The 22,850-nt window shown below is 49.4% G+C and overlaps 2 protein-coding genes and 1 non-coding gene across 3 annotated transcripts; 2 read left to right on the top strand and 1 right to left on the bottom strand.

The window, feature by feature from the left end:
• The first annotated feature begins 72 nt into the window (after positions 1-72).
• Positions 73-6,797, top strand: LOC133414772 (uncharacterized). Its single transcript, XM_061700382.1, has 7 exons — positions 73-345; positions 929-2,862; positions 2,966-3,059; positions 3,543-3,634; positions 3,762-3,883; positions 3,970-4,063; positions 4,148-6,797. Exons 2-5 carry the CDS (start codon positions 931-933, stop codon positions 3,798-3,800), a joined length of 2,157 nt encoding a protein of 718 aa, XP_061556366.1. The 5' UTR covers positions 73-345; positions 929-930; the 3' UTR covers positions 3,801-3,883; positions 3,970-4,063; positions 4,148-6,797.
• On the bottom strand, positions 5,567-21,255 carry LOC133414770 (ras-interacting protein 1-like). Its single transcript, XM_061700378.1, is given in 20 exon segments — positions 5,567-5,849; positions 6,263-6,402; positions 6,473-6,591; positions 8,495-8,864; positions 9,650-9,816; positions 10,053-10,197; positions 11,696-11,868; positions 12,383-12,602; positions 14,015-14,130; positions 14,212-14,351; positions 14,483-14,520; positions 14,866-15,186; positions 15,483-15,806; positions 16,763-16,898; positions 16,900-16,943; positions 16,945-17,087; positions 18,162-18,397; positions 19,007-19,128; positions 19,130-19,319; positions 20,923-21,255. Coding segments are annotated over 20 exon segments (3,354 nt in total). The 5' UTR covers positions 21,039-21,255; the 3' UTR covers positions 5,567-5,755.
• A 591-nt stretch (positions 21,256-21,846) lies between these two features.
• trnag-ccc (transfer RNA glycine (anticodon CCC)) lies at positions 21,847-21,917 on the top strand. Its single transcript has one exon. It is a non-coding gene; the product is annotated as a tRNA-Gly (tRNA).
• Positions 21,918-22,850: the final 933 nt, after the last annotated feature.

Here is a 22,850-nt window from a genome sequence, read left to right as displayed (position 1 = left end):
GTCAAGTCTTCGTTTCTGAACTCTTACTTTGAAAACGACACTCCTTCTCCCGGGGTCGTTGTGTGTTGGAGTGAGACTTGACTTCCAAAATGAACAGTTGTCGTCACAACAACACGTTCAAATAAGTAACATTATACAACGCTGTGTTATCCATATTACATTTGTATTTGTGTACGTTATGTATTGGCGTGGCTCGCCGACAAAAACGTTGACGACGCGTGCTTAGCTAACGCTAGCTTCCCGGCTAGCATGCTGCGGGTTGGGCCTGCTGATCTTCGAGAGCTGAGCCGGCAGCAGAGCTTCGTGGCCGGGGAGCGCTTCCGCCCGTGCCGGGGGCCGCCACTGGTAATCCCGACTAACATTTCCACTTAATTCATTAAAATGTTAAGGCTGCTCATAAATCGTTTTATTATGTGACGTCAGCTTGTTAAGGCGGCTCATAAAGCGTTTTATTATGTGACGTCAGCTTGTTAAGGCTGCTCATAAAGCGTTGTATTATGTGACGTCAGCTGATATGGTCCATACATTTTCTAGACCTCTTCTCATTAGGAACAATCAGGTGGAGTTTACTATCCTCGGTGATTTTCAGCGAAAAGCAAGGTAGACCAGGAACTGGTCGTTAGCCAATGCCAGGACACATACAAACAGTGGACTGCTCGCCAGTCAGTCACAGGGGCATACAAGTCACCAATGTCAAGAGTACATAAAGGGCTGAAAACCCCCCGCAAGAGAATAAGCAAACGCCAGAGCATTTCACATTTGAACCACGAACCTCAGAATTTTGAGGGCGACATGCTAACCACTTCTCCAGCATGCTGCCAATATGATATTTTAATAACTAAAAATGTGACTTCAACAGAGATGTTAATGTTTCCCTCTGCGATGTAAATGGCCGCACTACCAAAGAACAACCCAACTTGTGTTTTAGTGATGGAGGCGGTCCCGTCTGAGCCGTCCGTCATGGCGGTGGACCTATCCAAGAGCTTCTCTGCCGCGCCCAGGACCAGGAACCACCACGCCCCCGCATCGGACCTCGCTGCCAAGCCCGAGTGGTACCGCAGACATCCGGCCGGCTTGCACATCGACTCGTCGTATAGATCCGGAAGCTACGACGGGGGCGCTGGCATGGAGCCGAGCTACATGAGCGCCGCGCTCCCGACCGGCGTGTACCGCGACGGCGACCTGTGGTGTCCCTCTTTCTACCAGGCTGACGCCAGCCGCGAGGACGACAGCGACAGCGGCTCTGATGTCATCGTGCTGCTGGCGGCCGCCAAGGAGCCGCTGCTCTGCGCCTCCTTCGTGGCGGACGGCGTGCGGCCCATCGCGCAGCCGTTGTCGCCCCCGCCGTCCTCGCCGGGATGCTGTGAGCGGGCGCAGAATCTCACCTCGCAGAGCAGCGACACGTCATCGGAGGAGGAAGAAGAGGAGGATGAAGTCGAGGAGTCGGAAAGCTCAGCGGACATCCCGCCGCATCACGCCAGACCCATCGTGCTCCTGGCAAACCTCAGTGCTGACCACACCGACGCCAGCCACTTTGACACTGCCCGGTTCGCCCGCACCTGCGGCACCCGCTCCGACCCCGCCGGCCGCGTGCTCTCGCACACGGACATGTCGAGCGACGACAGCGATGTGATAGAAGTTCCCGTCACCCGGAAGAGACCAACGTTTCCTCCAAATAGAAGTCAGGACAAAACTGCGGCAGTCGAATGCAAGCGCAGCAACAGAATCAGGGCATCCTCTAAGCAGGCGCCCCTGCCCACCTGGCCCGTTCGGTACCGTCTCGCAAGAAGCGTAAAGAAAGATACGGTGGGCGTTTACTACGAAAACTGCGACTCCGACGACACCGTTGGGTATGCGAGCGATGACGACGCTAGTCGATGCCACACCAAAAGCGAATCGGACGACTCGTGCCAACGCCGCGCCCGCAACAAATCTCACGATGATGGCCGACGTCCCACCACTGACAAATCTGATAACGTTCGTCAATGCCACAAAGCCGGAGAAACCGATGATGCTCACCGACGTCATGCCGCTGACAAATCGGACAACTCTCACCAGCGCCTCGCCGCCAACAGAACTGGCAAGGTTCAACACCACGTCAGCGAATCAGATGATGCTCGTCAACGCCACGCCACAAATAAATCTGATCATTCTCACCAACATCGTGGCGCTAACAAATCAGACAACTCTCACCGGCGCCGCGCCACCAACAAATCAGCCGACGCTCAAATAAGTTCAACGAAGCAAAAGTTGTCATCATCCGCCAAAAGAGCGGTGAAGAGGCAACGGCGGAAACGTAGAGCGTGGTGTCCGCCATCGTCTCTTTTCTCGCCGCCGGAGCCTGAAATCAAATTGAAGTGCACCGCCGCGAAAGAACCAACGAAGAAGAAGAAGAAAACGTCGGACGTGTTTTGTCCATTTGTGCGAGTTCGGCAGCGCGCGAATGCGCAGCGGAATGAGGTCACGGTGGTCAACCGTCAGGACCACCAGGACGTCATGCACGATAAACAAAGCGCCGCCCGCTCTTCTTCCGGGGTCATCCCCAAGACCTCGTGTTTTCGTCTGGGTCGGCTCACCGATTTCAGCACCGGCTCCGACGCCACGCAACCGCTGTGCTGCCTGTGCGGTCACGTGGCCAACGCCAACGGACTGGGCGACCTTCACGGGCCGTACCTTCCCATGTCGCATTCGCTCGCCAAGTTATCGGACTCTCGTGACACTGACACGGCGCTCCCGAATTTGCGGCGCCACCTTGACGAGCGCTGGGTCCACTCGGACTGCAGCGTGTGGAGCAGCCAAGTCTTCCTGGTCCGAGGAAACCTGTACGGCCTGGAGGAGGCGGAACAGCTGGCGCGCGCCACGGTCAGTCCAACGCACTTTCTCCGATCAACGCCGCTTCCCGTTTGACCTTCGTCTGCTCGTGATGCCGTCGCTTTCTCCTAATGAGTTCTACTTCCTGTTTCAGATGTGCTGTTGGTGTCAGCGATCAGGTGCTATTATGGGATGTTCACACAAAGGATGCACTGGATATTTCCACTACACGTGCTCGCTATTCTCAGGTACCACCTGTCTGTGTGCATTTAGCGTGTGTATCTGTGTTAGTGCTTGCATGTGGTTTTCACATTTGACACAATAGAAACCAGAACTTTGCATTCATTAAATAAAAATACTTTATTCAAAGTCAGAAGTTTACATACAGTAATATTACTATGCCTTTAAACTATTTGGGAAACCCCAGACGATGATGTCATCTCGTTGGAAGCTTCTGGTTGACTGACAACATTCGAGTTAGAGACGCACCTCAAACACACCGCTTCTTTATGTGACATCTTGGAAAAGACATCAGAAATAAGCCAATTTATCAGGAAAAGAACTGTGGACTTGCACAACGTGTAACGTGTATGTGTGCGCTTAAATCATGCGTGTGGGTGCGTTTAACATTTGTTTGTGTGTGCATGTTTAACGTGTTTGTTTTATGAAGTGTGTGTGTGTGCGCATGCGTGTTTAACGTGTTTGTGTGTGCGTGTTCGACATGTGTTTAGGTTGCGCGCTAAACGAGGACAACTTGTCGCTGCGATGTTCACAACATAACATGACCAAGTGTCAACAACTACAACGTCAAGGACACACACAGGTGTGTGTGTTTATTTGTGGGTGTGTTTGTGATCATTTGTATGTTTGCGTTTAGTTGGCGTGTGTTCGTGTGATATTACTTGTGTATGTGTATGTTTGCGTTGACGTGAGTGTTTGTGCGATGCCAGAGGAAAAGTTGGCGAGCGGCACGGCGTCGCGTCAGGTGACACGAGGCGACCGCTCACGTCACTGACACGCGACTGAACGTCGAGTCACATGACTCAACACAGGCGCTCCGGAGTAATCTCACGTAAGTCATCAGATTACTTAAATGATGTAAACAAAATGAAAAAAGTTTGTGTTCTCAAGTTTGTTTTCTAATGCAAATTTTCTCAGGGGGCGGGGCCTTGTATGACCACACTCCCTATCCTATGACATCATCAAAGGCAGCCTGCACCTGCGCATCAGTCAACGCCAATCTAACGTTACGGTACACTTTCACCTCGTGTTTGTGTTTTGTGTTTTATGATGTTTGTCACGTGCATAATTGAGTAATTGTGTGTTTGTGTTTCAGGTGACACGTTGATGAGGGTCACATAGACTGTTATTATTATTCAGAAGTTCATTCTTGTTATCGTCGCTGTTGTGGCCGTTACTAGGATACGCATTCCGCACAGTCGCCATCCCATCATAAACACACATTTTCACGTCGCCATCCCATCATAAACACACATTTTCACCTCTGGTGTTAACATTAGATCAAATTCAGTACTTTTTTTCCCTTTAGAGTAAAGATCTTTCATTTTTAAAATCATGTCTTCATGGAGAATAATTGTTGTTTTTGGTGAACAAGCAAAGTTGCATCGTTGCTGCTACGTTTCGTTACGATCACACATACCAGTAAATGATGTGAAAAAGGAGTGAACGTCTTGTGTTCCAATTATGACCAACATCTCAGACTGCTTATCTGCATTGTTTAGTAGTACTTGATTGTTCTATTTGAGGAAGGAAGAATAAATGATGAATTCCCTATTTAATCTGTCGATATTAGTCCTTTTCAAATTTGCAGTTTTTTTTTCAAATTTATTATTATTTATGTTAACACACTGTAACGTAATATGAAGATATATAAGATATTTAAATAAACGTCCCCCCTCGCCAAAAAAAAAAAATCGGCAAAAAAGTGCTGATTCTTGCCAATTTTTTATTTTGTAAAGTTAATTACTAAAGGACAAAGTATCGTCAAGCAATCAAATGCCTGGAATTCCTATCTTTGTCGTTAGCGTCAAGGGAACAAGAGAGAATTCATGATATATTTTTTATATCAATTAACCAGTTAACAGAGTTTTATTCTGTCAAAATCGGCCTTAAAAAAAATCATATTGGTTGGGCCAAAGTGGAGACCAGTTACAGGTGGAAATCTGGTAAAGTCCAAAGTATTCAAATTTGTTACTTTTTGATTTTGTGTATTTTCATTTTCCATTCATATTTGAGGTTGCTCGTTAAAACACAAATTGTAACCTTGGAAACCAAATTCCCATCTATTCATTTTCTTATTATTTTTTATTTTCGTTATTAGGGTTTCCGATGGACTGGTCGCCAGTCAGTGTCAGAGCACATACAAAGGAAGACAACGGCAGGGTGGAGATGAAATTTGAACCCCGATCCCTTGACCTGTAGGCAGACGCGTGGTTAACCGCTACGACGACAGGTCGCAATAATCAGGTTATGAATGAAAAAGTGGGAAGGAAATAAAAGCAAACACACAATTGTAAATGGTTTTCAAATGGGCGTTGTGCTGCTTGCAATAGTGCTTACGGCCACCAGGGGGCGCCCGAACACTAAATGTTTGATTTGGATCTTTGCAGGAAGTCACCAGGACGACTTCCTGTGTGCACACTTGTGGTCACAGTCGATTTCAAAAATAAAAAGTGGTGCAGACACACCCTGCTACTTTCCCGACACGCCACACACACACACACACACACACACATTCAATATTAAGTATTTATTGTGTATATGTTGAAGAATTGTATAAATATGAGAAAATAGCGAAGTTTCTTTATAAATATAAATCAGTAAAAACTTTGAAAAGATACAAAAAAAAAAAAAAAAAAAAAAAGGTTTGGTGACTGGAGAGACTTGCAGACAGGAAGCAGGAAGGAAGCTTGAGACTTCCCGTTCAACATTTGGTCGTCTGCGAGCTCTTGTTGGCGTCCATGTTGGCCACCAGCAGCCTCAGCGAGTCGCCCGAAGAGCGGATCGCTTCCCTGCCACTGTAGACCAAAAGGGATTTCATACCGAATATTAGCAGTTTGCCATTCGCGGATTCTCCCGTTTGCATTTTTGGGTGGGGAGGACCATAGCGTTTGAACATTACCATTGCGCTTAAATATAGGAAAATGAAAATCTAACATAAAAGTTTTGGGTTTTTTTTAAAGTGCATGCTTGAAAATGTGTTCCAAAAGATGAAATACAAATGTATTTAAAAGTACTGGACTGGATTATAGTAAATTAATTCAGTAATTCTTTTGCATACCAATAGAGGGAGACTGCACACCACACTTGCTTTAAGCAAAAACAAAAATAAATACAAAATTGAAATTGAAAATAAGATTTTTGTGAAAAAATTTCTTGCATTCCAGATCTTTCCGTGCACGCAGTTATATTTCCACACGGGTGTACTCACACGCTGTAATCCAATCCGACCAGACTGACACCGTTGACGGCGAGGATTCGATCTCCCGTCTTGAGGCGTCGGCACCGAGCGGCGGGCGAGTCGGGAACAAGCGACTTGACGTAGATTCCGCTCATCCTCAGCGATGTCTTCTGCTCACGCAAAATAAGAGTGAGGGGCATATCGGCAAAATTGAAGCGATCGATCGGCGGAAGCGGTTACCGTGCCGTCCACCAATGCCAAGCCGAGACCGCGAGGACCTCGGTGTATCTCCACTGTGAACACGTCGTCGTCACACTTTTCTTCTTCTTCTTTATCGACAACACGTCCACCATCTGATTCTGTCAATCAAAAATATCAAAGTGGCCAATATTGGCCTTAAGATTTCAATTGTCGTACAGTTTTTGTGCAATTGCTCCCCAATTTGAAGCGACCGCTAAATAGGTGGACGACTCTAAATTTGGTCGGGGCACGCGACTAGTCAGTCAATTGCGTTTTGGGGGAAATTCAGTCACTGAAACTAGTTTGACTTAGCAACCTGAATCTTGGTTAGACCCACAAAAATGTCTCAAGGAGCCACGCTGGAAAAACACAAGTCAGCCATTTTGATTTAAGGTGGCCATTTAGGGACAATTTGGCCGTTTCCGTGGCTCATTTGATTCGGCCCAGAAAGCCAGTGCGATCTTGGCAGCATTCTGAATTTTGATCGATGTCTGTCACGGGCGGCGCAGTGCTGACCGGTTAAGCACGTCTGCCTTCCGGTTCGGAGACCCCGGCTTCAAATCCGATGGCGTAAAGCCACAAAAAGGTCTCGAGTGGCCGCGCCTGCAAAGACACAGCAAGTCTGCTGGTTTGCTTGGAAGCAGCTGTTTTACGCTCCTTTCCAGGAGTCCGTCAAAGACGAACTTCGATGACACGCTACTCCGAGAGACTCGAAATCAAAATACACATTTTGCCAGCTTGCTCACCAATTTGAAGCGCTTATACAAGACAGATGCTAAATTGTCAACCGTTTGCATTTATTAAACGGAGCACGAACAATAACAAAACTCCGACCAAAGACACTTATGCCGCGCGTAGGCCGTTTTCAAGCTCGGCGTCTTAAAACGAGTTAAAGTCGAATTGAACAAGAGTGACCTGCTCCCGCTGCACCCCCTGCATTGCTTTTCCCAGAATGCTGAATACACACACACGCACAGACATGGAGCGAGTGGAGGTTGCGTGAACAAAGGCGCACACGTCCGATTAAGATTCCAGGCAGCAAGCGGACTGTAAATTGTCCTGACGGATGGCCGTCGCCGTTCTTTTCTGTCCTGACCTCAGCGCCTCGCTGTAATTCTTGGCCGCGATTAAAGGATTAGCAAACTTTCTAAATAACGTTTAGCCAGCCCGCAAAGCATGATGGGAGCGCGCCGGGCGTTCGTCAACAATCGTTTCTGATCTAATCGGGAATCGATTCAAAGTTCTTATTACGTTGACTGAGTCTACAGCGGAGTGCGCGTTGGATTTCTCCTCGAGGGATGATAAGAAGTCAAAGGAAAGAAACTCAATTCCACAACTTTCATGCCGTTACTACTTGAAGACAATAATGAAGTGCTTTTTGCTCAAGCTAATTACAGAGTAAGCAATGAGCCAATGAGAGTTAAGACATCTGCTTCAGATCAAGTCAATCCTCAAGCTTAAAGCAGCACAGTGGGGGGCTTGGTGTGTGTGTGTGTGTGTGTGTGTGCGCGCGCGCGCGGGGGTGTCACAATAGCAGGTTGGACCTTTTTAAGTCAGCACTAATATGATTTAAAATGTAACTTTTTTTTCCCTGTAAGACTGCCTTTTTCTAGGAGAAATACAACTTTTGTTTAATAATACTGCACATTTTTATATCTTTTATTCGATTCTATTTTTCAATCTGCATATTTCTTTGTCCTGGTAATTCTTGCAACGTTTTTGACTTGATTTCCTCTTAACTTTAATTTCATAATATTATGCCTTACGGTCTGTCCTTCCTGGTGTATAATACAGTCCTCCCTGAGCAAACGTGGCGCTCCTGACCTCATCAAAGTTGACCAGAGGAAAACTTTTAAGTTGATGACCCAAAAAAAAAAAAAAAAAAAAGGTCAAAAGGTGGCGCTGGAAGACGCTAACAGGCCAGAATAGATGAAGCACTAAGCGCTTTTCTTTGGAGTCACCAACTGCCTCCAAAAGTCGCTATGCGTGCGCGTGCGCGTGTGTTACATGGTTGCTCGTTACCTTTGTTATTGTGGTGAACCTGGGCCTCCATGTCTCCCTGGGGGGTGTCGGGGGGCGTGAGCAGGCAGGAGGGGTCCGGAGGAACGCTCTGGTCGCACGCGTCCCGCCGGCCGCGTCCCGGCAGGAAGCTGCGGATCTCCGCGCCGTTCAGCTCGCGGGTCGGAACCTCCTCGCCGACGCTCGGCTCGCTGGCGGACTCTGCCGCCGGGCTCTGCGGGTACGAGGTCGGGGGGCGCTCGGGGGACGAGCTTGCGGAAGACGCTGACGTACGCTCCTCAGATACCATCTGAAAAGGAAAGACGTTTATCCGCGTGATAGTCCGCTCGTTGTCCTCACTAGCAAGACGATTCCGTGCACTAGCGAGGTCGCACTGCAAGGAAAAACAACACAAAAGTGTCCACTATTAGGGCAAAACTGTGCCCTAACCAGCACTGCAGGCCAGGAACCAGTGAGAGGTTTATGCGGAACGGTTCGGGAGGAATACAAATACCGTTACGACCCTATCGGCGACGTGAACGCGTTTTGTCAGCTCATTGTTGCGTTGATTGCAACGCTGACCTTTGAAAAAGTTTGGGGAGATGACGTAACACAGGCATTTGCTCTTGTCGAGTCGAAGGCTTTTTGTATGGTGGTGACACTAATGCATTGGTGCTTTTTGGTTTTCTGCATTTTAGCGATTAACGTCATTTTGGGGTGGTGTTGTATCGAAGAGCGTCGATGCGCAAAGGTATCCAATAGCAAATGGGGGTATCAAAAAAAAACGGTACACCACCATCTTGAACGAAGTGGTTGTTTGGAAACTCAAGCAAGATGGCATGTTTTTGTTGTTGTTGTTTTTTTTGTCCCTGAAAAGTTGTCATTTTGATCTCGGGTTTATGGAACAAATGTTTCAATGGCTTTCAGAAGATACAGCAGATGCGTAGCTTGAGATGACCTATCGGCAGTCACTGACGGTGCCGTGGTACATTTGCCTGACTTCGGGTTCAGCGTTCCCGCTCGGCGACATTGTGAATGTCAGGCCGAACGGTCGCCTGACTGGCGACCAGTTCAGAGCGTCGTCTGCCTTTCGCCCGAAGTCGGCTAAGATCGGCTCCGGCGCCCCGTCGACCCTGAATAGGATAAGCGGTGTACAGAATGGACGGATGGACCTATTACCTCCTCCTGTGGGTTGAGATGTTCCCCGTGGGACTTCTGTCTGATGGCCTGCTGTAGGTGGGCCAGCTGCTCCAGGAGGGTGGGGTCCTGGTGGGCTTCTTCCAAAAAGAAGCTCCTGCTCGGTAGGATGAGTGGTGGGTGCTGGTCAAAACTCTCCAAAATGTCCGCTAGATGAACACACACGAACGCTCAGGACAAGTGGTAGAAGCACAGGTATGGCTCCAAAAAAAAAAAAAGCCCGGTAGAAGTTGAACTACGTATTCAACGTCTGTTCTTATGCCAACGAAATGGCATAAGAACAGAAACTGCGCTGTGTTCGGGCCCGTTTCGCGGAGGACGGCTTTGTGTAACGGGCTTTCATACGCTGCTCAAAGTGCATTTCCGGGTTTGGAGCCAGACCTACCCGTCCTGCAGGCGGCGTCCGCGTGTTCCGGTCCAGGAGTCCAGCCTCCGGGTCGGTTCTTGCCGGTGCTGTACCGGCTCAGCATGTGTTGCAGCTGCGCCGCGTTTAAGGCGGAAAACTCACATTTCAGGGAAGTCCACGACGCCTGCGAGCACAAGCGACAAAACGTCTTCTCAGCTCCAAACGTTCTGGAGACACTTCGAACGTCCCGTATTTAGACGCACAAAGTAAACACTTGAGATGTTTTGGACGCACGTCGAAGACGTGACGCAACTGTTCTCCAAAACTTCTCATCTACACGCGCTCCTGGAAGGACACGAAACACACCGGAAGCAAACAGAGAGGCATGAAGCAAACGTTCCGCTGTAGAAGCTTCCGGGAGCACATTGAGACGCATAGCTTTAGCAAACTTGAGTCATCTCCACGCTTCTGGAGTGGAGCACATTTGAAGTGAGCATCCACATGCTGGAAGCGAATGTTCTCCAATGTTTGAAGGTGACACTGAGAGGGATGGACTTTGTCATGAGAATCAAATTGTTGCTGGAAATAAACGAGGCACCCAAAAATGCACTTGAGCTTTTTTATCGAAAGAAAATCCAAGCCGAATTTCCACCAGCAGTGCTTGTCTGTGTAACTTGTTAGGAACACTGACACTTGACGCAGTCTTCTTCTAAAACGAGAAGCGTTTTTGTTTTTGTTTTTTGAGGGTGTGTGCCCGCTCAAGGAATGCCTGCTTTCACTACACACGCGTGTTGAACCAACTGAATTGAATGGGGTTTTTTTTTTTTATGTCCGTTGTTGAGCTTGGGGGCCACACGGCGGTGAGCTCACCATCGCGGTCCGCTGAAGGGAACCTCCGCAAATACGTTTCAGAAACCTCAGCGACACAACACACGCGGACACGCGACGCGCGCAACGGTCTCACACACGCTCACCGCAAACCGGAACATGTGACCATTGATTATGTTTGAACGCGGCAGGGCCGCGTCCCAGAATAACTGCGCTGCTCTGCGCCACATCCGCCGCCGCCGCTGCTCCAAAACATCCGTACGCTGCACTCGCAATGGAGGCGGGGGTGTCACGGGCCACATGGCCGTTACGGCCGCCACGACTCTGGCCCCACATAAATGAAAGATTACCTCATATACTGCCATTACAGTACACGCAACACATTGATGAAGAACACGTTTTGAAATCAGAGGCCTATGAATACACGTTTCGCAACTATTACATTTCTTTTCAAAGGGGGATGGGTAAAAAAAAACGCTTGCAAATATCTCCCCAGAGCACAATTAGTGATTTTGATTTGCTTTCGCGGGCCACACAAAAGGATGTGGCGGGCCGGATCTGGCCCCCGGGCCACCAGTTTGACAGCCGTGGTCCCAAGGGGTCTACGTTACTGTGCTTCTAATGTGTTGCCGAAGACGCAAATGAAGTATTTACAAGAGAAATCCTAAGAGAAGATATACTTTTCAACCGCGCGGGCATATCAAATCAATTCCGTTTCCGAAGCTTCAAATGTTTTGCTCCGCTTTCAGCTCCATGTTAAGGTCTGATTTGCGAACATATTGCACGCTCCTTTTGCAGCCCTGTTGTTAGTGTCAGAGCAGTGATGGAAAAGTATTGGGGGAGGGAGGTCTGACCTGCAGCAGCGTTTCTTTGGGCGTGGCTAGCAGGTCGACGGCCGCCGAGAGTTTCTGGAAGAAGTCCGCGGCCACGTCGGCCAAACCGATGCTCTGGAGCCAGTCCATCATCAGGTCCAGGTTGGCGCGCATCTGGACCCCTCGGGACCACCGGTAGAAGCCGGCCACCGAGCCTCGATGACAAAATTCCGCTCGGTCGGGCGCGAGTACAATTCGCGGCCTTCGCCGAGCCGAGGCACGTATTTCAACATCGGGAAAAATCTCTCGGCGCAAAACCGCAAAAAGAAATTCTGGATTTTCGCTATTCGCAGTCGGCGGGACTCTTCAGTTTTTCTTCTTTGAAAACACATTTTGAAACACGTTCGCGGCATTTCAATGATTTTCCGGGAACAAATTCGACTCCTGAGTCGCTAGAGTACGCCGCTGCGCCCTCAAATAGCGATTAGCTTGTCTCCATTTAGTCTAACCTGAGCCCGTTTAGTTTAACACGAATTTTAATATTCTTCTGTGGAATACCGAATACTGCCGTCCGGTGGAGGAGCGTTGAATTGTTCTCCCGGTCAATATATGTCACTAGCAAAGACAGACAAAGAAAGTTTGAAGTTCGCTCAATGACTTCTGGAAGTCATTGAGTGAAACTCGAGCCATTTGATGACGAGCGGCGTCAACGATGGCGCGCTTGGCTACCTCTCTCCATGAGCGCGTTGAAGAGCGAAGCGTTGATGAAGAAGAAGAGGTACGCGCACAGCTGCAGGCAGATGTCGGCGTGCACCTGGAAGGAGGTGAAGAGCTGCAGGGCCTCCTTCAGGACCTCCAGGACGCCGCTCAGACCGTCCGGCACGCGCAGGTGCCCGCTCTCTGAGAACGGGTTGCCGTCCAGCACGGCCGGCAGAGCCGAGTACATGCTCTGCCCAAAACAAGACGGAGGAGACATTTTGAGTGCTGGCGCTAGAACTCGGGCCTGGTCCTGAAGCCCCTGGAAAGTGACGATAAATAGGACTTGTAGAAGTCACACGGCACAGACGAGAGTCTCGCGAACAACCTCGAAAAATTGGAATGGATGAAGAAATGGCGGCTCTTTTCCACACCGCAACAACGAGGCGCTCTCAAGAGACCACACCGGCTGCAAAGCCCCCGTCCACGCAATAGTCACACTTTTTTGCCCCCCTCACTCTTCCACCTTCTCGGCGTGACGCGCGCGCATTCTGACACTTTTTTACAGGAAATGAAACAGTCGTCCTTCCCTTCCCTTCCTTTCCGCTGCTACACGCGCGCGCTTCCTCTCTGGAAAGCCCACAACGTGCGTGTGCGTGTGGACAAAAGCATGAGGTCGCACCCTAATGAGTCAGTTTAAATGCTAACATCAGAATTAGGTATGACGTGCGGTACAGGCCAAAAATTACTTTCACATTATATTGCTCTCCCACACACACACACAAAAAAAAACAACCTCGCACATAACAACTCAACTTTTTTCCTCTGTGTGTGCGAGTTTTTGGCGAGTAAGATCACCTTTTTCGGTTTGGGTGAGAGTTTTTTTCTGAGTGAGGGTTTTTTTTTGTGTGTGCGCGCAAATGTTTTGGGCGAGATTCGAATTTTTTGGGGTGTTCGATGCTTTTTTCGGGTGTGCCCTGCCATTTTTTTTTTTTTTTTTTTTTTTGGTATTATAAGTGAGAGGTTTTTGGGGTGAGAGCGGGAGATTTGTTTGTGGCTGCGTTTGTATTGTATGCTATCGACTCTCGATACGATTTGCATTTGCTCGACTGCCACTTAGGACACGTGAAACGATAATAAAGTTGAAATGAATCCAAAATGCTCATCTCATCAAGACACGTCGGACAATTGTTTTGAACCTTCGGGAAGTCGAACGGCGCGCGCGCGCGAAGACCCGCTCGGAGGAGTTCGGCGTACGCAGTCGCACTCCGACGACCCGTCGGACAACGGTAACAACCGCGCGCCGCGTCTTTGAAAAGGACGTGTTGTTGTTTGCGGAGAACAGCTGCGAAAATGCGCTGTAGTGTTGCGAGATGCCGCCCGCCGTGTTTTTCCATTCGCACGGAAAAGACGGCCATTCCGCTATCTGCCGGGCCTTTCCGCCGTGAGCGCTGCAGATAAGGTGAGCTGAGCTTTCCATTGTGTGCGCATGTTTACACAGTCCGCCTTCCTCAACACATTGTGCGCGTGTTTGTGTGTGTGAATGTACATGCGCACGTGTGACGGTGTGTGTGAGCGTGGGTGTGTGTGTGTGTGTGTGTGCGTGTGCGTGCGTGTGTTTGAATGCAAGTGCGTGGTATTCCAGTGCGCATATGTGTGTGTGACCTTAGTGAGGTAGTAGACAGACTGCTGGAAGGTGAACATGATGACCTCCTCCAGCACCGTCATGGCCTCCTCGCAGGCGTCACGAGTGGACGCCACCTCCTCTTTGTCCATCAGACCTGTCGCCGTGACACCCGCGTGAGCGACAGACAGACGAGACGGGCGGGCGTCGGCGTCGGCGTCAGGCCGCCACGGCTCACCTGGCTTTCGGCGGTCCCTCCTGGCGGCCATCAGCTGAGGGATGCGCCGCTGGATGAAGAGCAGAAGCTCGATGGCGTTGGCCATCCACGCGGCCAGGGGACGCAGACCCGAGATCAGATCTTGCGTCCGCAGCGGGAGGCTCGTCGCCATACGAAACAAAACAACTTCATGTCCTTCGACTTCTCTTTTTGTGTGGACTAACGAAAGCAATGCCGGAACGTTCTAAATAGCGCATTGGAAATGTGAAAAGCGCTGCTTCGGTCCACTCACCCGTCTGTCTGCATTGACGCGAGCTCCTTTGTCTTGTCCTAGCGCACATCCAAAAAGAAAAAAAAGTTGTGTTACAAGATTGCGGCGCAGAAGACAAGTTGGGCGGAGAAAAGCTGCATTGTGTCGAAGACGGGCTGAGTTCTGTAGAAGACGGGTTGAGTTGCGCAGTTGACAAGTGGCGCTGCTGAGACAAAGAGTTACGTTGTGAAGAAGGAAAGCCGAGGTGTGCGGAGGAAAAAAAAGATGATTCGTTGTGTGGAACAAACGTGTCGTCGTGTAGAAGATGATCGCGTAGAATGTGCAGCGTGTCGTCGACGATAAGTTGCGCTGCGTCTAAATGCACGCGGAGCTGTGCGGAGGAGAAGTTGCAGATGTTCGTGTACCCAGACAGCTTTCTGTACGCGCGCCGCGATGTTTAGCAAGAGGCGTCTGAAGTGCTTGAGGTCGCGCGTGGCGGCCGAGTGTTGAATGCAGAGGCTGAGCAGGAAGGCGGCCGTCAGCTTGGGCCCGGCGCCGCCGGACTCCGACATGTCCGTGATCTCCCGCAGGACCTCGTCCTCCAGCTCCAGACCGTAGCTTAGCGTCGCCCGCTCGTCTTCTGCTACGTCGCCCGCGGTGACGGCGGGACGGCGGCCGCGCGATTGACAGGCGGGCGGCGTCTCCGCGGCGGCGTCGGGACAAAGTCGGCTCATCCGGGGAGGCGTCTGCAGAAAGGTTGTTAGAGGAAAATGGAAAACAACGGGTACAAAGTTTGGAGAAGTTGGCGCAAGAAGACTTTTGAAGAATATGAAAAACAATCCACAATGCACCGAAGCCACAGTCGGCGATGCGCGATATAACGAGGCGACACCGGGCTGTTACGATTTCATTTGTGGATGCTTGTTCATCCGTTCGATGTTAGCGAGGTCCGCGCATTTTTCAAATGGTATCTTTCGGTACGTTTTTAGTACCCAGTACTTATTGTCGCATTAACCAATGAAAACTCTCAAACTCTTGCAACCTCGGTCTGCAGGGGTCCCGCCGCCGCCGCACCGGTGGGGTCCTTGAACATGAACAGGTAGTGCTCGCCCAAGCCCACCACGTCACCAGGGCGCAGCCGCGTCTCCTCCTTCAGCACCGCCCCGTTCTTGGTGACGGGGGCGCCGTGGAGCGGCTGGATCGCGGCGGCCGAGTCCAGACGGCGCACGCGGCAGTGACGGGGGAGGACGTCGGGGGCGAACAGCAGGATGTCCACCTTCAGACGCTCCTCGTCCTCGCCGGCGCGGTGCTCGCCGCAGCGGCCCAACACTGTGCTGCTCCCGCTGAGCAGGTAGATGACGAAATCCTGGGAGGAAAAAAAAAAAAAAACAACAACAATTCTGCATTGTGCGGATGTGCAGAATAAAGCGGCGTACAAATATCGTTTTGGTGCAGCGGACGACATTCGATATGCTCCCAGCGAGCTGAATTTCCCGTGTACTTTTACCCCCTTTGGCCTCACCAAGACAATTCAGTGCAAAGCCGCATGAGTAGAACAACTACATGTTACTCGTGAGGTAAACCAGTGCACTAGTTGACATTGATGCCCTAATAGTACAACTCGTAAAGCGCTCGTCGTGAGAGGTGCTACATTTACTCAAGTCACTTTTTGGGTACATTGTACTTGGCGGAGTAGTTTCAATGCATCGTACTTTTTATTTTTCCTTGCGTATTTGTTCAGATGAAACGGTACTTTTACGCCGCTACATTTATTGATCAATTATTGCTTCCAATTGGTCCCGTTGTGCGCACGGCACCCACGCATCCCACGGAGGGTTTTCGGGGATTAGGCCACGCGAGCGCGGCGACGTTAAGACTTTGAGCGGCTCGGCCGGTTCAAGAGTTGTCAAGAGCGGAAAGTCTTACTGGCCAGACGTCTGCGACGTCATCACCACCTCCGACCGAGCGTGGGCGGGGCGGGGCGAGGCGAGGCCGCTCCGGTCACCCGACTTCACCCAAGTCAGACTCGAGTCGACAATTCGACTCGCTTGAAAGTCGAAAGTAAAGACGAGAATCGTTGCGTGTGACTCGCGCGTACAGTACGTGACTTCCTCCCACAACAGGAAGTGCTTCAGTTTACCGGAGGTGAGGTGTCGCGTGATAGGACGGCCTCGGCCCCCTCCACTCTCGCACCCTCCACTGCTCATAATCGGGTTTGTGTGCGCGTGCGCATGCGCATGCGTGTGTGCGTGTGGCGCGCACACACTTAGTGTGTTTGTGTTGTACAATTAAGCCTACACATCGTACGTGCGGGCGTGTCACCTGTCGGTGGTTGTATCCCTGCAGAAGCAGGAAGTAGGGGAAGTCAAAGGGCGGATGTATGGAGTACTGCGTGGCGTTGTCATCGCTGCTCTCCGTCTCCTCCTTCTCCTGCACGTCTAGCCTCAGGGCGTCCCTTGTCCCGGTCCCGGTCCCGGTCCCGGTCCCCGATGCGGCGCAGCCTCACGGGCCTCTTTGCCCACGGCGCTCAGGTCCATCTCGCTCAGGCTCCTCCAGAAGTCCGTCCCGTCCGCGTCGCTCTTCTCCATGAACAGCGACGTAGCTCTGGAGCGGTTCCTCTGAAGCTTCCGCGCCTGAGCGTTGATGCCTGGACACGACGGACCAGACCGAGATGGAGATGAAGAGCAGAGAGGGCGAGGTATTCCCTTATCTTATTCTTTCATCCAGCCCAAAGAACGTTTAGTTTAGCAACGGTCCTGTCCTAATGTTTGTTGCATTTTTTTAAATTTGTTATTAATGAATTGCTATTTATTTATATCAATTTGATCAAATGTATTTATTTTATAAACTGATCGGTTCATTATTCTGTCAAATAATTGTATTACTTATAATACATTTCACTGAAAATAAATGAATTATATCTGATCGAATTCAATAAATAAGAATGACTATAATTGTATTTTTTTAAACTACTTCACAGACACATTGAACATTTTTTATTATTCTATTCTTATGAACTATATGGATAATTGATTGTATTATTTACAAATAAATTTCATTCTAATTAACTTCATTATGAACAATAACATTGAAATGAGAATATGATTGTTTTATTTATTTAGAAACGACAACCAGATTTAACATTTGCATTTTGTAGAACTCATTTTCCGTCAGAACTCATCGGAAGCCCACTTCCTGTGGGTGCAGGGAGCGCGGTGATAGCGGCACAGCGATAGATCGCGGTTATCACTCGAACGTACGCACAAGCGGCGCTCGGTGGCTTCGGATGCGTCGGCGTCGTAAACGGAGGTAAGAACAGCTCGGCTCTCCCGTGGCCGCCTTGCACGAGGGACGCGGGTAAGACGGAGCGGAGGACAACGAACGAGCCGATAAAGGGCTGACCGTGCCCCTCGCCGAAATCCAACATTCCGGCTGCGGCTCGGAATTTTTAGGAAATCGTGGCTTAGTAATACAACTATCTACTGCGGAAGTTCATTTTAGATTTAAAGCGTACCCTATTTTACACATTTCTGTGGTCGCCACATGTCTCAGGAAACCTCCCTGCTCCAGGATTTACAGCCGGCCTCGGACTTCAATGAGTCACACCTCTTCGCTGGGTGCGCACACGTTTCCGTCGTATCAAATATAATAATATTCGAGCTGTGACGAGCGCTAGTGCGTCGTCTATGTCTAAATGGTGTGTCCGGCGTGTCGCGTGTACCCGCTGTGACCGTGTCTCGCTCCTTGAGGCTCTGCTCCTCCACGCGGACCCTCAGCTGAATCTCGAAGCGCCGTGAGAATCCTTCTTTGGGTTTCCACAGCGACTGCAGCACCAGCGGCTTCTCGTGGTCGCCCACCACGCGGAAACATTCCCGCCGCCACGGGCCGCCCGCGCCGGTCCGGCCGATCACGTCGCACAGCACGTAGGCGCTGGCGTCCTCTTTCGCCAGACTGTACCTGGACAGGCACAACTTTTGTTGACCTTTCAGATTCGAACCAATGATACAAAGTCTCGGCTCATCACATCAATTATGAGCGAGAGGGAAGTGCCACAATGTGTGTGCGTGGTATAAAGAGGAGCAAGTGTGTGTCGCGACGGTTAGAAAAGCCGCTGACATGCAACTCGAGCAGCGCAGTGAGTCAGTGTCGTCTTAGTTATATCAGTATCAGTAAATGATGAGTTTCTCATCGAAAGCGCTTCCCCGTTGTTTTTGGGGATGTTGTCAAGTTGAAGGCGTCACAAAAGCGACAAATATTGCCGTCGAAGTCACTGTACTGCTTGGCGTGTTTCTTTTTCAACTCAAAAGCTGTTTTTCCTCTGCTTTTCGGTGATTTGGGTGAAAGCAACCCATCATCTACTGCTGCCAAAGAATTCAAGAAGAGACTATGGGCTTATATATATATATACAGAAGAACATTCTGCGGGTATTGGAAGACCAGTCCGAAAGCTCGAAAGACACTTTTGACAATATGGCGTAGTCTGCTTTGAAAACCGGCGGAGAAGGTGAATTTCTCGCACAGCAGCAGACGATTGGAGACGTTCTCCGCTGGCATTGCGATCCTGACCTGCCCAGAGCTTCTTTGAGGAGCTCCTTGGCGCCGGATTGCGTCGTGGCCAGGACGCTCTTGTAGTTGGCTCCCTGGCAGATGTCGCCGCCGAAGATCTTGAGAATGCCGGGCACCGACAGGCCGGCAGGACAACTCGGCCGGGTCGTCCTGCGTGGAGGGTCCGCCGCGGCCTAGGTCGGGGCTGCGGTTAAACACGCCCGACAGACGCTTGTTGTTGTTGTTGTTGTTGTGACGCCGGATTTTGGACTTGGCAGGCTGCCGGACGCCCGAGCTCTCGGCCGAGCGGTCCGTGCCGGTCGAACCGTTGGACCTGGGCCGCGCGAGAAAGCACATTTAACATTCAAACGGTGAACATACTCGTCAATCGTGTACGGCGGCGTATGTATGCCCTATAAAGGTTTATAATTGAGAGGATGGCACCGAAATGCCCCACGACGCTGGCGAAGCCCTATTTTCGTCAGGAATTTAACTCCTCAACGCCAATCGACAAAAATAACTGTTGTCTGAATGAAGCTCAACTCACATCGACATAGTTCTTGGACACTGAATACTCCAAAGTATGGCGGTAAAGTACAATTTCTTTGGTCTAAATGAAGCTCCTGAACTCACTTCAACATGGTTCCTTGAGAGCAAGATGCCACAAAATGGCAACAAAATACTGTATTTGTCTAAGTGAAGCTCTTCAACTGACTTCGACGTGGTACCTTGACACCAAGGTGCCACAAAATCATGGCAAAAAAAATAGTCATTGCTCGGGCCCGAGTGCAAAAACAGCAAATCGGGTTATTTGAAGCGCAGTCGAGTAAAAGTGCACATCAAGTCCGGCAGACATTTTGTACTTTGTCCATATATCGAAACATTCTGTCAGGTATCAGGCTCACTGCGATATGAACTGTCATCGTTTCGAGCAAACTTTTCATTACTCTCGTTCAGTGCATGCGAGCGGTGGTTCTTTCGCAGGTTCTTGGCAACCTCCTCGATCGACTCCCTCGTGGCAAGCAGGCGTCCCGATGAGTGCAAGATCGTGGCGAAGCACAAAGGGCCATCACAGAATCGCGAGCTTCGTGTCACAAAGGCGCAAGAAAGGGTGTGGGGGGGGGGGGGGGGTTGCTTTTTGAAGTAGCGCGCCAAATAAACACAACAAATACAAATACAACCAAACCAAACGAGCAACGATGGACAGTTACGTTGACGTTACGCTCATCCACAAACTGACGGCCATCTCGTTTCAGTTGGGCGCGTAATGGCATTCCGATGCCCACTTTACTGGGCAGATCGTAGCTTTCGAATAAACCGATATTGTTGTTTCTTTGTTCTTATTGGACGAGAGAGGGAGCGCTGTTGTACTCGCCGACCGTTTTGAAAGCGAGAGCGACTTGTCGGCGAGCTACCGATTCGCGCCAACGGTTACTCGTTTGATTATCACTTCTGAGGCTTTTACAGGTTATTCGTACTACGCCTGCAGATAACCGTTATTTTCGTAACGGATTACAGAATCACTCCCCCCCCCCCCCCCCCCCTCCCCCAATAAATTATTACAATTCAGTCACCGGTTTGGCCCGAAAATCTGGTGTAATCAGAATCGGCCGTATCGCTGATTGCTGTTTACCGAAGTACGAGCAGATGTTTGCAAACAAAGACAAATCAAGCGAATATTGACTGTTGTTGCCAGGCTGAAATCGACGAGGATTTGGAGCATTCGAAGTTCTAGACGATGAATCGATTCACACAAAAAAGTCGTTGACGAATGCTCTGATCGACCAGTTGCCAATTCCTCAATGAATTGGGACAACCTCTCTGACCACCGTCCACCGCAGCGCGTAGCCACGCTTTCTTTCTTTCTCTTTCTTTCTCTTTCTTTCTCTTTCTTTCTTTCGAGTGTCGTGCGATGCGAGGGGAGTTACTGTGCTGACCCATTGCTGGCTTTCCGGCCGAGCTGGGCGAGTCTCCTCTTGGGGGAGCGGATCAGCAAGCCCACCACGGCCGACTGCTTATTACCGCCGTGCAGGCTTCTCTCCTCGCTAATCATCTTCCTCGGCGTCCGTCAGCACCCCACCGCCATCATCCTCGTCCTCCTCCTCCTCCTCATCATCATCGTCGGGAGAAAGTCCCAAACGACCCGTTACAGTTGGAGAGTGACAGTTCGTCGGCCGGTGAGGTTAACGGAATCCCGGCACCAAAGCAGCTTCTTCGTCCGAAGCCGCGAGCGAGTGAGGAGTTCGCGGACCTGCCGCCGCCTGCAGCCCCACTCCTTTGATGACGTCACAGCAGGACCACGAGCACGCGCACGGCCGGCCGCGAGGAGGCGGGAACAATACGGATGACGCGCGCAGCGGTCGATCCCGCTAATTTTTTAAACTGGGAACGATTTATGATTTAGCCTTGAATCCATTTAAGACTTAAGACTTATCTTCGAATCGCTGCAAGACTTGTTTTTACGCGGTCAACAAGTTGTTCAATTCAGGGAAACAATAAAAAATAAAGAACAACTGTTGGACTGTCACACTGTTTGTGTCACAGTGACATCTAGTGGCCAACTTTTGTTACTGCCAAGCATGTCCGTTTAAAAGCGACCTCCAACAACAACTCCGACGACTACTTTCTTTGCATGTTGCTCGTCGACTGCTCGTTAATATACGTACGAAACAATATCGTAGATACATTGATGCAATGTTAATTCCCCTTCCTATTTGACAGAGGCCATGTCGGCGAGGACGTTAAACAACGTAGGATTTAGTCTCAAACTTCTACGTCGTCATCTTTCCGACTTGTAACTTTGGAGGAATGTGCGAATTGTTTTCTATATCTACCCGACTTTTTCGTCGTGTCTCCCGTAGGCGCCGCTGGTGTAGTGGTATCATGCAAGATTCCCATTCTTGCGACCCGGGTTCGATTCCCGGGCGGCGCACTCTTTTGATGTCACAATGAAATGTACATCTGTTTATTTCCAACATTTAAACATATCAAACTCTTACTATTTAGACATATACGAACATGCATATTATATTGCAGAAATAGTGAGTATTTTGGTAGAAGGAGGATGAGGAGACCGGTAGCATCGTCGCTAACGACTGCAACAGAAAGGGAAGGGGCGCTCGCCGGTCAAGACCGATGGGCCGACACACTAGCAAAGCATTCTGGGATTTTGTAATATTCGTAATACTGGCGGGCTAGCTCTAATACACATTTGAGATGGTCTCGCGGGCCAAATGTAATTACATCGTGGGCCACATTTGGCCCCCGGGCCCGAGTTTGACATATAAGTTATAGAGTAAAAGTTACCGTCAACATATTTAAGAGCTATTATTATAGTGTTACAACTATTAATAACTACTTCTATATAGCGCCTTTTAAGGAGCCCAAGAATAATAACATTTAAAAAGAATAACAATAATAATAATGCTGTATTGTCTTATAAGAAATAAAACTCGTACACAGATAAATAATTACATGTTAATGAAATTCCAATAAATATTCATATCTTAATTGTAATAAGAATAATAATAATAGTCATGATAATAAATCATCATCAAAATAATATACACCTTCTGCATCAATGTCGGGCAAACTTTTGTGCTCAAATTTGATTTTGAAGTCAAACAGATGGGGCTGCACATATGTTGAACTTTGCACTCTGCATGCGCTTTATTTGAATAATAAAATAGTCATTCATTCACATTTTGTCATTGCATTATTTATTCTTAACTGTATTCTAATGAATCAACCAATAGTTACTCCAATAAATACAAATCGTGAAACGAGAATGTCAATTTGTTTCTTCCATTTATTTGAAATAAATGTAAAAAATACATTTAAACTCAGCACATTCCGGGGTGAAACG

The sequence above is a fragment of the Phycodurus eques genome, chromosome 16 (assembly GCF_024500275.1).
Source record: "Phycodurus eques isolate BA_2022a chromosome 16, UOR_Pequ_1.1, whole genome shotgun sequence".
NCBI classification, from domain to species: Eukaryota; Metazoa; Chordata; class Actinopteri; order Syngnathiformes; family Syngnathidae; genus Phycodurus; species Phycodurus eques.
The sequence above is the reverse complement of the archived record's forward strand: the minus strand, read 5'-3'. Positions and strand labels throughout refer to the sequence as shown.